Raw genomic sequence first — 13916 nt, 5'->3', positions numbered from 1 at the left:
ATTTACGTAGTTTTTTTCCTATAATATATATACTGGCTAAACAAGTGAGATTGGGATTAGCATATTATACTAGTAATTCACTTGTGCACAATAGTTAAACAAGTGGTTAAATATTAAATATCGGGTAAAAATTGGTTACCGCATGAAATTGTTACTTTTGACAATTGTTACACGTGGGCTACTATGGGACCCGCAGAAGTCTAATTAACCTATGCTAATTCACTTTCTTCTTCGACGACGGAGTCTCCCACAGTCCCCAAAATCCCCAAACTGAAAATTCAAAGTTTCCGATGACTCTGTTGATCTGAATTCCGTTCAGTCGACGAATCATCATCATCACAACACAAACCGATAAACAAATGGCTGAAATTCCGTCATCTTCACCAAAATTAACTCAACCATCGAACCCTATAATCGATACTACAAACCAAGTATCCGCCGCCGGAGCTGCATCGTCGGCGACGTCGTCTAATCCCGGAATTACGATGACTTCTCCGTCTAACAACAATTCAATCGCACAATCGCCTTCAATTGACCTCCCTCAAATCCCGTTAACCCAATCTCAGCAACAGCAGCAGCAGCATCAAATTCAGATGCAGCAGCCTCAACAAATGCAGCAGCAGCAGCAACAGCAATTGACACAATCTCAACAACAGCAGCAAATGCAGCTCCAGCAGCAGCAGAATAATTCGAGTAATCTTAACGGCAGTAACAGCAACTTGATGTCCGCCTCTAATTTTCAGATGCAGCAAAACTTGCAGAGATCACCCTCAATGGCGAGAATGAGTCAATTGCAAATGCAACAGCAGCAACAACAATTTGGTTTGATGAGGCAGCAATCAGGAGGACTTTATGGTCAAATGAATTTTGGGGTTGGAGGTACTTCGCTCCAGCAACAGCAGCAACAACAATTACAACAGCAGCAACAACAATTGCAGCAACAATTTCAACAACAGCAACAGCAGCAGCAACAACAGAACCAACAACAGCAGCAAATAGGTGGTCAGATGGGTAGCGGAAATTTAGCTAGGACAGCTTTAATGGGACAGACGGGCCATCTGCCCATGTTATCTGGACAAGCGGCTGTTGCAGCAGCGGCTGTTGCCCAGTTCAATTTGCAATCTCAATTTTTGAATTCGGTATCATTTCAGCACTTTTATTACACCTTATCATAGATTTATATGCCTCTAGAAAACTTATTTATTAAATTGTTGTTGTTGTTGTTATGGTTATTGCTATTGTTATTACTGCTATTATTTGAACATATTTAAATTCCTTTTCACTTTAATTTGGTATGATGACAACACATATGGAGAAACGTGGTGAAGATTCATAAAGACGCCCCAACTTGTCCGGGACTAACACGTAGTAGTAGTAGTTATTGTTATCACTTTAACACTTGTAGGATTCATGCAAATGGATTCAAAGTTTTATATTATGTTTTACCAACTCTATTCCGGGCCATTTAATGCATAACTTTGTTTGAGAATTTTGCAGCGTTTTAAAAAAAATTAAGAAACGCAGCTGCTATTTGTCATTGTTATTTTTCTTGATGAGGTTAAGTGTAAATTGCCGTGCTTTTAAGTGTTGCTGAAAGGAGTTTTATTCTGGTTTCAGCCACGGCAGAAGGCGGGTCTAATGCAGGGGAATCAATTCCATACAGGGAATTCCCATGGCCAGTCCTTACAGGCAATGGGGATGATGGGATCTCTCAACATGAGCTCTCAGCTAAGGGCAAACGGGGCCCTGGCATATGCACAAAGGATGAGTCAAAGTCAGCTGAGGCAACAGCAGTTGTCCCAGCAAAATCCTCTCACCACTACTCAGGTGCCAATCTTGAAACATGCTAGTGATATATGTTTCATGCTAAAAACTATCCGTCTCATTTGTTCTGCTGAATTTTCCACATGACACCGTGGTAAAATGGAGGTGACTCTTTCAGGAAACCTGGTTGCAATTTTTCTCACATCTGAGCTCAAGTTGTATAAACCAAAAAAAAACTGTCCACATAATTTATTCTTCAAATCAATCAGGTCATGAATTTGGTTGTTAGTCATAACAGCAAGCCAAAGAGAATTTTTTGTGTTTTCATTGTCATGAAAATTTCCTTTCATGTGAGAGGGTTTTTCGAGATATTTTCGTGAAAGATTTCTCTGGGTATCTTGAAACTTTTATTTTATTTTCCTAATGATATAAATTAAACTTTGAAACTAGGATATGACTGTATTTATTAAATTGATCACCGGATACTTGGATTATGCGAACACAACAATGACACATATGCATAAATGTGTAACGCCATTCAAGTAACTCAGCATATAGTAAATAAATGCTGATTCAGCACTAGGTCCACGCTTAACCTTTTTATTCAAAAAAATGTCTCATTAGGACGATCTCAAGTTTTAACACATGGAGACTTTAAGAGCCTTTTAGCACATGGTACTGTATCTCAGAGATTTTTCACTGTAACTACCCCTTTACAGTGTTCCACTCGAGGTGGCACAAAATTTCAATCCATGTAAAATCTTATGGTTAGATGTGAGAATAGCTTTGTAAGGAAAAAATTCCCTTGTGTTGATCCAAAGACACATAGGTTAGCAGTTAGCTGCTCTTACAGTTCCTCAGTACTATATTTCCAGCATGGCGTTCTTATCTGAATGAACAGTTTCTCATTGAGTATGCTGCAATTTCTCGGTTTATATGCTGTAATAGCTTAGTCCTGAGGTGCCAACTATGAGCATTTAACAGCAGTGGAAGTATCATTAACACAGTTTGTCCCTTTGCGGACAGATTCATAACTGGTTTTCTTTCTTCATGGAGTCGAACTCTGGTTTTCTTTTTTCCTAAAAATATGTTACTGCTGGTAGACCTAATTTATGACTTGTTTTCCCCCTTTTTGTTCATTTTTATGAAAACGTTAGGGTTTATCGGCTCCTGACCCTTTTACGACTTACAATTTCTCAAATTTGGTTAGTGGGGCAGATGAATGGAACAATCGTTCTGATATAATTAATTTGTTTTCCTAAGAGGTTGAACCTTTTTTTAAAGAAGTGCTAAAGAAAGCATGAGAATGATCGTCCATTTATAAGCTAAAATACACTAGCTTATTTATTGTTTTCCCTTCAATTCTTCTTTTTCCTAACCAATTGACCTCCATGCCAAGTTAGAACTGCTGACCTAAAGTAGGAGATTTACTATTTTTAAAAATTAACAAGTTACTTCGAGTTGACATTATGTCATGGAAGTGCAGTAGTCTAGAAGGAGCGAGAGATGGAGACACACTAAAAGTCAAGTGGAAGTTTTGGAGAGGGGCAAGATGCTTCATCGAGTGGTAACTCTGCTGAATGAAAAGGATGGAAGTGTTCTAACACATTGCAATTTCATACTTAAGATGAAGAAGTTTGAAAACAACATTGAAATGAAGAAATTTAAAAACAAAATTGAAAATGACAATGAACTTGAAATTGGTATGTTAGGGAATGCTGCAGTAGAATTAATCATTTCTTTGTCATACGTGGAATGATGTATCTCCCACTTGTAGGATTACACTGGGTATGCTGTTGTTGTTGACTGCCTAATTTGCTACTTTCTATAAAATACTTTGGGACAATTTGATGCATTTATTTTTGTGTAACTTCAAAGTTCAATCTTTTATTAATTTTGACTTTCTTAGTTAGCAACGTTTTTGGTTGTTATACTATTCAAGTTGAACGAGCTTTTCTTTCCTCTAGTAGACTTCTAACAAATGTCATTTTGTTAAATAATCCTATGATTTTAACCCTCAACTAGTTGGATTATGTTTTGTGTAAAACCATCTTTGAGTTAGTTGCTTCAATCACTTCATTTTCTCTAGATAACAAATAGTTCATCAAGGGAGAAGATTTAGCCTGTAGGATCTGAACTTTCTGATTATAATTATGCTTTAAGGCACGAAAGAGAATCTTGGTGTCTGTTTCAGCAATTAACAATTCACGGATAAGCAATGCAAATAATCAAATTAGGTTTTTACTTCTATACATTAATAAATTCTTTACCTTATGATTTTTTTTAATCTTTGGGATTTTATATTTCTCTTGTATATTGCCTGGGGTTTTGCTCCTTCACATCAATAAAATCTTTACCTTATTCAAGATTTAAAAAAAATTCGAACTTTGCGGAGAAGTATAAATGATTTTCTGGATAAAATATTCTTGCCAATAGATATTTTTATTGACATAGCAGTAGGAATTCCTTTTACTCGTCTTGCTAATTTTCACACTTGATACAAAGAAACCCTCTGCATGCTTTCTTGGTCGAGTTTGTCGCAACGGGATTGCCTAGTGGTTTATCTCTCCTGTGTGGTTGGCGGGCTATTACACTGGCACAAGGTTCACCCTGTGCACACCCGAAGGGTTGTGGCGGGTGGTTCCCTTGTCTTAAAAATTAAATTAAATATATCCTTGTGTAATTACAAGTTAATTGAATCTGCCAAGATGAAATCTGGTTATAAAGTGCTTCATAGTTGTGGATGTCGTCATATTGCTAGATATTTGAAGCTGATGGTCATTTAAGGCTGTCATAATTTCATGATTATCTTCACTTATTTAATTTTGCTTTCTCCGTTCAGTAGATCACATGTAATTCTCTTGTGGAATTTAATGTATATAATCCAATACTCTCTTGTCTTCCTTATTACGTTGCAATAGTTTGTTTTTATTGCTCACTTTGACTTTACAATTTGCTGTAGAAAATATCGGCTCAGAGTCTTCCAAGGACGTCATTTGCTAACTCTCAGTTACCTGGGTTGACTCAGAATGGACAATCTGCAATTATGCAGAACAATTCATCACAGCAGCAGTGGTTGAAGCCAATTCCTGCGATTTCTACTCCTAATTCCCCTTCCTTTCGTCTTCAACAGCAAAGGCAGCAAATGCTTCTACAACACCAAAACTCAATGGGTTTGAACCCACAACAACTATCCCAAATTGTACAACAGCAGCAACAGATTGGGCACCCTCAGATGCAGCAACTGCAACAGCAGCAGCAACAACAACAGCAGCTTTCACATCAGCAGCAATCTTCCCCGAGGATGGCTGCTCCAGCTGGCCAAAAATCTTTGAGTTTAACTGGATCACAACCAGATGCTACTGGATCCGGAACAACTACTCCGGGGGGAAGTTCAAGTCAGGGGACTGAAGCAAGCAATCAGCTTCTTGGAAAGAGAAAGATACAGGATTTGGTTTCACAGGTCTTTCCTCTGCTTCACTTTCTCAATCTTTAAAATGTTGTTATCAGTGTTGGGAACTTCAAAAAGAAATATGGATTTCTTTCCATCTGTCCTAGCCATGGTAGACAGAGTTACCTGGTACCGGCTGCTAGTGGTAGGTATCCTGTGAAATTAGTCGAGGTGCGCAAAAGCTGGCCCAAACACCACGGTTATCAAAAAAAAAAACTTCAGAATTTTCTGACAGATTATGAATACTGATGGTGATAACATTCCTCCCCTCCCTCCCAACTATAAAAGATTCACTTTGCTTCCAATCATAACATGTAGAATTTCTCTGAACTAATTTTCTGAAGAGAATGGAACTGACTGAAATTGGAATATTTTACTGAAGAGATTGAGTCTGACTAACCTAATATTATGGTCAACACTGGTACTATTGTAAAGTTCTCCTACGGCTGATTTTGCTCACTGATGTTGATGTTTCAGGTGGATGCGCAGGGAAAGCTTGATCCTGAAGTTGAAGATCTTCTTCTAGAGATTGCTGATGACTTCATTGATTCGGTTAGGCTTGAAAATGCTTTAGTCATGTTTTTTGTCTTTCTTTTCTGGGGGATGTTGGTTGCTGGGTTATTTTGGGGTTTGCTGTGTGTATCACATTTGACTATCGCTGCAATATATTGGTTGATATTTTTCTGAACTAAAATTTATTAATCTGGGCACTTGTACCAGTTTGTTCTAGTTTCTTCTGAAATTCTTTGCAGATAAATTGTTCATGAAAAATGACATACATGAATATATTTTACATTGATTCTCATTGTAGGTTACTACATTTGCTTGCAATTTGGCGAAGCATCGGAAATCTTCAACTTTGGAGTCCAAGGATGTACTGCTACATCTAGGTTTGTGCCTGCAACTGCAAATAAAAGACCTGTTCTTTAGTTTGTTTCCATTATTTTGAAAAAGCGCTATGATGGCTTGGGATAGTAATTACTTGAAAAGATTATATTATTAGGTGTAAAAGCTGTGTTTTACTGCTATATATGTTTTTAAATTTTTAGTATAATTTCTTTATTTTCTTTTTGTTGATCAGTATGTTCTTTACAGTCTTATGCAGTGAGATACTCCTAATGTAGGGAAGAAACCATCCTTCCTCTGTGGAATGTTTAGTTTCACAAAATTTGGACCACATTTTCATTGACATAAAATGCGCCAAAGGTTGTTATGTTTGTAGACAAATAAAATACCTTAGGTTTAAGGCTCTCCCAGTAGCTGTTGTCCTCTCCGTGTTCCTTAGTTTCTGATGATAATAGGAAAGCTCATAGATCATGTTCACAAATGGAGCTATATGCTGAACTGGGTAATGGCAGTTTTGTCAGCATTTTCACTTTGATACCAACGTTTATCGTATCATCTCCTTCATTTTCTTATGCATTTCAAGCTTTTCATCTGCTAATGGACGCATCGAAATGCTATGCTTGAATTGAAATGCCACCACTTTCTTACTTATAAGTAGCAAGCAAAATTTCAATGACGAAATGCAGTTTTAATACAAGCTCCCTCTGTCCCTTCGGTGACATCCGATAAAATTGGAATGATACCAAACTCTCTCTTATCATTAGGAGTAGTTGCAGCTTATGCTATATCTGTGTAAGCTTTTGAATGTGAGTTCCAGGAACTTAAGCATCAAACTTAACCCTTATGGTAGAACAATATGACCTTGCCTCTGAAAGATACACATATAAGCTGTATATATAGAGAGATCAAGTAGTTTTGAAACTTTCCACCCATTTCATGTTTTAACTACAACAACGTACCCAATGTGATACATGTATATTTATTGTCAAGGTACTATCTCAAATATTTGTAATATGTAAACATCAATATCAGCCCAATGTCATATATATTTATCGCTCATAGAGGACTACTTTATGATGTCTTCTAATATGCTTTCGGTGGGCGCACAAGCATGTGCATACACCCACAGACATTTAGGGTATGTTGTTTACACTTTACAGTTGGTATTTTAGGGAGATGTTTGTATCGTCTAAAGATGTTTTATATCATATATTAAGAAATAAAGGAAACTGAGGTATTTTTCTAATCTAAATGTTGTTGTGATTCTCTACAGAGAAAAACTGGCACTTGACTATTCCAGGCTTCTCAAGTGAAGAGAGGAAACACTATCCAGAAAATGTATGTAGCTCTGCCTCTTTTTCTTAGCCTTTTCATGGGTGGTATATTCCCTTCTTGTATCTGCACTAATGTAGAATAATGATGTGACTTGAATTATGACTACTAAAAGAGCACCAAGGGTGTGACCTAGTGGTCAATGAAGTGGGTTGAGAACAACCCTTCGGGGTGGCCCAGTGGTTTGGGTTTGAGACTTCCATGTTGGAGGTCTCAAGTTCGAAACCCCTTGCCAGCGAAAGCAAAGGGTCTGCCTTCTGGGTCAAGCTCGTCGCACCGGGCTTGCCTAGTGCAGGTTACCTCTCCTATGTGGTTTGTGAGCTATTGCATAGGAGCGGGGGTTTTACCCTGTGTGCACCCAAAGGGTAGCGGCTGCGGGTTTCTCTTGTCATCAAAAAATGAAATGGGTTGAGAACCATGAGGTCTCAGGAACCTCCCTCCCAGCAGAGACAGAAATACTTGGTGATTTCTCTGTCCTAGCCTTGGTGGACAAAGTTACCTGGTATTTATTGTTGTTGGGAGGTGGGAGATATCCTGTGGAATTAGTGGAGGTGCGCGCAAGCAAGCCCTAACACCACGGTTATAAAAAAAAAAGAATTATGACTACTAATAGTAAACTGTAACAATATCTTTAACTCATCCTTGCTCATTTGTTTAGTTGCTGATTGTAGTCCACAATTGCTGGTAATCTGCTTATTCATCAATGATTGTAGTTATTTAGATTGGGTGGAATCTCAGGCTACTTTTTGACATAATGTTTCTAACTCTGTGCAGTCATCAAGTGATCTCCACAAAAAGCGTTTGGATGTGGTGAGTGCAATTCTATATGATAATATAACCTGCCTCGATCTTGATGGATGATTTTTAGAATCATTGTTAATTTGACTCAGATACGTACCTTGATGGAGACCTCACAAACAGAAACAAGTACAAATAGTAGTGCTAAGGAAACCGTCAGACCAGGGGCGGGTGAATCAAATCACATGATCAGACCTCCAAGTTCAGACAACATGGTTTCACAGTCTAATGCTTCTCAAATGTTGCATGAGATGACAAGGTTTTGATGGTCCCTGGAGTTCTTGGTGTATCTCCCGTGTTAACTGTACAGACCTTGATGGTAAGTATTACTTCTTTTAAGATGAATTCTACTGTGATTTGCTTGTTTTCTGGAGAGCCCAGCCTATAGTGGCCCTGAATTTTCATGCCCCATCACTATGTTTGCACTTCACAAGCGATCCTTCTCTAGACCAATATCAGTTGCCCATTGGATAAATGTGCTGTATGTCTGGAGTTCTAAATCATGTCTTGGCTGCTGCAAAATGATAGTAATGTTATTTCTTTTTGGGTTTCATTGCAAATCAGTAGTTTAGTTCTTGGGTACATCCGATTAAAAAACAGTTTTTGTCATGACATGCTTCTAGTGATAAATGGGTACTTCTCATTTGTTGGTGTAAAGCATGTTTAGTATCATTGCATGTGTGTTAGAATCTAAACCCTGAAGCTCTACACCACTTGACTACGGAAGCGTGCTTTCTGCTTTTTTGTAGAAGTCTAGGATGCTACCTTCAATTTCTGTCATAATTCTGAACAACACATACTGCTAAAGAGATGTTGTTGTACCCCTCCATGACAATTACTAGTTTGCATATCCTTTTCTGGACAAGTCAGCATCACGTGCATATAGTAAGGCACTAAGGCTCTATCTTGAGCCAATTGAGCATGCATTGCTGTTAGAAACAATATTTTACTTGGGCTTTTGGAAGTAAGTTTGCCACCACAGCTATGCTTTCCAATTTTAGAGGCAACAGGAAGCTGTTCTCACCTTTACTTTGAAACAGCAGATGGGATCTGGTCCATCCATCTGGAGACTTGCTGCATATTTCCCAGCTCACCACTCTATTTATCTCTTATTTCACAAGTCGCTTTGTCATGCACTTTGCTTACCATGTTTGCATAGACGGAGCTAATTACATTCTTGACATGCACTTTGCTTACCATGTTTACATATACGGAGCTAATCATATTCTCCATTTTGCAGATCAAGAAATGGGAGGCATAGGTTATATAGGTGTAGCATAATGGAAGTTTTTACAAGACGTTGGAGGCATCTGAAGGAACATTGCAGAATGAGCCACCAATAGTTGAATGGTTTTGAAGGGCCTGTAATTACGCAGTTTAGTTTACAGTAGCTAGCTAATTCAGCCTGTGAGGATGAAGTTGCTCAAATTTGGTTTCTCCACCATACCCCTCTGGAAAACATGTTTACTAGTCCTGTAAATTAATTCCTGATACCAAAGAATGAGGTTAAGTTCTTTGTTTTCCCCTTAATCATAGTTGAAACGCTGTATCAAACAGGTTTTATGATGTTACAAATCACAAACGGTTTTTTTTTCAAGGGTACCTTTTAAGATTTCACAATGATAGAGACGTGAAAATTACTATAGAAAATCCTTGTGACATTTTCATTACAAGAGAACACTCTAGCAGTCACCATATTACCGATTTATCTAAGCTTCTGCAATACTATCAATCATCATCTCAAAAGCTATGAGAATTTATAACGTATCATAAACTGCCTTCATCAACATATATAACTAGCAGAATTTAGATCGGCAAATTAGTCATCTGATTCAAATATATTGACTATTGAGGACGAATTTCCTGTAATTCACTTTCTGGAAATGGTTGACTTCTATGTACCTGTATAAACTAGTAACTTTCATTAGATTATATTCCTTCATGAACGACTCCAGTAAGGAAAATAAGAAGCTAAGGAGTCATCATATTCCTTTTCTTATTGATGCTGATATGTTTTTACTTGAGCCGAAGGTCTATCGAAAAGGGAATCTCTCTACTTTTACAAAGTAGGGGTAAAATTGTGTACACGTTGTTGTCACTGGGAGTTGATTCGTACTTTAGGCAAATGCAGATGTTGAAAGTGTAATATATAGCCTTAGGAAAAGCAACAAACTAGTGATGATGAACACACAACTAATTACCTGCCTGGCATCTATCTCACAATGTTATATACATGATATTATTTAAGCGGTGTCGAATGCCAATAAATTACTCTAATAAGATCATTTTAATAAAAACACATTCAACTAACAACATACTATAAGTGAAATCTAGGGAGAGTGGTGTGTACGCAACATTACTGTTTGCAAGTGATATATTTGCTGAGTTCAAATAAGAATACATAGTTATAAGCGTATTTGATGAATTTAAGTGATATATTTGCTCTCTCATTGTTGTAGCATCGGGGATGTAGCTCAAATGGTAGAGCGCTCGCTTTGCATGCGAGAGGCACGGGGTTCGATCCCCCGCATCTCCATATGGGAATTATTTTTTTCTCATATTTCTACCAAATGTTGAATTATTATTTTTTTCTCATATTTTAACCTCTTATGAGTGATGCATTATTTCTCTTAAGTTGTCAATTCGAACTATTTCAAGTTAAACTTGGAAAATAAAATAATCTAAAATTATATTAAGTTGTCAATTCAAAGAAGTTGGCAAGAGTAAAATCTTATCAAAAGAAGTTGATTATTTGAAAATTTCCTTAAGACGTTATGACCAATAACATTTCATTATTTGGAAATAGAGAGTATGGTCCAAACACGTAAGTAAGAACGTTACAATTATGATATTTAGTCTTATTTTTCTCTAACAATTGATCATAGATTTTAGATCAAATTTTGAAAATGTATCTTTAAATAATTGTTTGATTATGAAATTTGATCTTCAAATGTTTCAATCTCCAAAAAGTTGGCTCGAACTAGTTTTGGGGTTCTTTTAAAAAAAAATCATGTTCGAACATAACTTCAAACTTCAAAAACTCATATTTTTAGCTTCAAAATCTTTGATAGAACGAATGCTTACTTATTCTAAAACTTGTACTCTCTATGGTTTGAGCCTTTTATTGAGACATCCTCACTAGTTTCATAAAATAACAATAACAATAACAACAATACTATATTCAATTTCATAAGTAAAGTTCAAAAAGAAAAATGCGTACACAATATCATCATTGTACTGTGTTAATTAACACCTTCATAATTAATACTTGAAGAGAAAAAAGGAGTAATTATAGTGTCCTGTTAATTATGTGATAATATAAAATATTGGAGTATTAACAAACCTTAAGCCGGCCTAATTGGTCTTTACGCCGCCGGAGACGGATTTCCTGTAAAAGTAGTCGGCTTTCCGACCTATACCTAGCCGCCACGTGTCCTACTCCTCGGCACCCTAAGACCGACGCCGTCACGCCATCTCTGTTTTTTCCGTCCACCGATAAATTGTCCAAAAAATAAAACTTTTACCCAAAACTAAACTCAAATACTAACCAAACAGTCCCTTCCCTCATTATATACCGCCGGTCAACCGAAACCCTAACCTAAAATTCCTTCTTCATCTTCTCTTTCTACAAACTCTCAGATCGGCGTACCGGAATCTGCTATAACGGTTTAAGTTTATGGAGAACGACGAAGAAACTCAGTCCCATCAGTCCGGTGGTTCTGGATCTCCGGAATCGCCGCGATCTAACGGGAGGATAACGGTGACGGTAGCATCAGCGCCTCCTCAGAACACCTTGACTTTGGCTCTACCGATACAGCAATCGAGACCTGCTGGAGCGTCTGGCGGCGGTGGTAGTGGTGGTGGTGGAAGGGAGGATTGTTGGAGTGAAGAGGCTACGGCTGTACTGATCGAGGCTTGGGGTGAGCGGTACATGGAATTGAGTAGAGGTAATTTGAAGCAGAAGCACTGGAAAGATGTTGCTGACATTGTTTGCCGTCAGGAGGATTATAGAAAAACGCCTAAAACTGATATTCAGTGCAAAAATCGAATTGATACTGTAAAGAAGAAATACAAGCTGGAGAAATCTAAGATCGCTGCGGGTCAAGGACCAAGCAAGTGGCCTTTCTTTGATAAGCTCGATATGTTGATAGGTCCGACGGCTAAGATCAATCCTACCGTCGCTGCCGGACCGTCTAATTTGTATTCAGGTAATCAGCATGTGCCTATGGGTATTCCTATGGGAGTCAGGTCCCTTCCTCAGCTTCGACAACATCAACAGCTGCAGAAGCAAAAGCAACCGTCCCGGAAAAGGCCTCACATGGATTCAGACACATCGGAATCGGAGTCAGAACCGGACCTTTCACCTGCTTCAACCGACAGTTTTCCTCCGGGCACATTTCAAAAAAAGAGACCAAGGTTTCAGAAGGAAATGCTGAATTCAAGCGCATTAAGGCAGGGAGGAATTGGAATTGGAGAAGCTAGTGGAAAGGAAGGTGGAAACAAAAATTGGGGGAATTCAGTGAGGGAATTGACACAGGCAATACTAAAATTCGGGGAAGCATATGAACAAACAGAGAGCGCGAAGCTGCAACAAATGGTGGAGATGGAGAAGCAGAGGATGAAATTTGCGAAAGAAATGGAATTGCAGAGAATGCAGTTCTTCATGAATACACAATTGGAAATTTCACAGCTTAAGCACAGGAGAAGTGGAAACAGCAACCATCACAGCAACAACCATGCTGCCGCCACCAGCAACCATAACAACAACAACAACAACAACAGTGATAGCAGTATTTAAGGTCTAATAAAGATCTCGGTATCTGACAGAGGTTTGTATTTGTAATGCGTCTTCATTTGAAAGCCAAGTTGTAGAATATTATATAGTTCATTAATTCTCAATTGATAGTTTATTTGACTGAACTAAGCTTTCCATCTTTGCCTTTCCTTTTATACATAGATTGACTTACATTTATTTGAACAACAAAGTGAACACAATAAAATAGTCTTTTAACTTCTACAAAACTCCAAATTGTTTATGGAGTTTAAGTTCATTGGCCTCATACTCGTTTTGCTCCCCACGATGAGAGCTCCGATTCGAGACTCAATCAAGGCTAATGTGTAGAAGGTGTTCTACTTTTATACAATGTTCTATCGAGTAATAGGTTTCTGAGTAGCTAAAATTAAGATAGAATGAGCCATCACAACCTGGGGTTGAAGAATGAGCAGCTACTTGCTCAATGAACATAAGGTTTGAAACCTTCCAGGATGTCAATAATGTGTTATATTAACAATATTGAAATCACATGAGCAACTCCGGATTTTGTTTTCTCCATGACTTTCTTACCATTGTATTTCGTTTTCTTACTGATTTTGATATGTTTTGTTTGAGTCGAGGGTTCCCACTTGTGGAATTACACCACACCAGTATGTTATTGTTGTTGTAGGAGATCCCCAAATGGTGTATTTTTTTTGTAGTTATCTTTGTGTGACTTATGGTTAGCATTAGAAACAGAAAGTTTGGACATCAAAGTTGTTTGAAGCAATGTATATGAAATAAAGCTTCTAGAGACAATTTAAATATATTGTTCCGAATTAATATCAGTACTAAGTTAAATACAAATATCAGGAAGAATAAACAAACATTTCGTTATAAATTTTGAACACTTTATTTTAGAACTGTCACCAATCACGTATTGCAACAGATCATAATTAGCTTTAGCCACGA

At 37.7% G+C, this 13916-nt stretch overlaps 2 protein-coding genes and 1 non-coding gene across 3 annotated transcripts; all 3 read left to right on the top strand.

Annotated features, from left to right (window-relative positions):
• The first annotated feature begins 247 nt into the window (after positions 1 to 247).
• Positions 248 to 9788, top strand: PPS7 (transcription initiation factor TFIID subunit 12b-like). Its single transcript, NM_001288381.1, is given in 9 exon segments — positions 248 to 1139; positions 1618 to 1827; positions 4727 to 5227; positions 5693 to 5767; positions 6027 to 6105; positions 7335 to 7399; positions 8168 to 8203; positions 8284 to 8510; positions 9432 to 9788. Coding segments are annotated over 8 exon segments (1920 nt in total). The 5' UTR covers positions 248 to 359; the 3' UTR covers positions 8458 to 8510; positions 9432 to 9788.
• Positions 9789 to 10654: 866 nt separating this feature from the next.
• TRNAA-UGC (transfer RNA alanine (anticodon UGC)) lies at positions 10655 to 10727 on the top strand. Its single transcript has one exon. It is a non-coding gene; the product is annotated as a tRNA-Ala (tRNA).
• A 729-nt stretch (positions 10728 to 11456) lies between these two features.
• On the top strand, positions 11457 to 13127 carry LOC102604143 (trihelix transcription factor ASIL2). The gene has a single exon (XM_006342881.2). It carries the CDS (start codon positions 11868 to 11870, stop codon positions 12987 to 12989), a length of 1122 nt encoding a protein of 373 aa, XP_006342943.1. The 5' UTR covers positions 11457 to 11867; the 3' UTR covers positions 12990 to 13127.
• Positions 13128 to 13916: the final 789 nt, after the last annotated feature.

Source organism: Solanum tuberosum, unplaced genomic scaffold, assembly GCF_000226075.1.
Source record: "Solanum tuberosum cultivar DM 1-3 516 R44 unplaced genomic scaffold, SolTub_3.0 scf00040, whole genome shotgun sequence".
Classification (NCBI taxonomy): Eukaryota; Viridiplantae; Streptophyta; class Magnoliopsida; order Solanales; family Solanaceae; genus Solanum; species Solanum tuberosum.
The sequence above is the reverse complement of the archived record's forward strand: the minus strand, read 5'-3'. Positions and strand labels throughout refer to the sequence as shown.

Bases quoted from the DNA above. Each gene is read 5' to 3' on its own strand.
- LOC102604143 (XM_006342881.2), top strand. From the start codon at position 11,868: ATGGAGAACGACGAAGAAACTCAGTCCCATCAGTCCGGTGGTTCTGGA.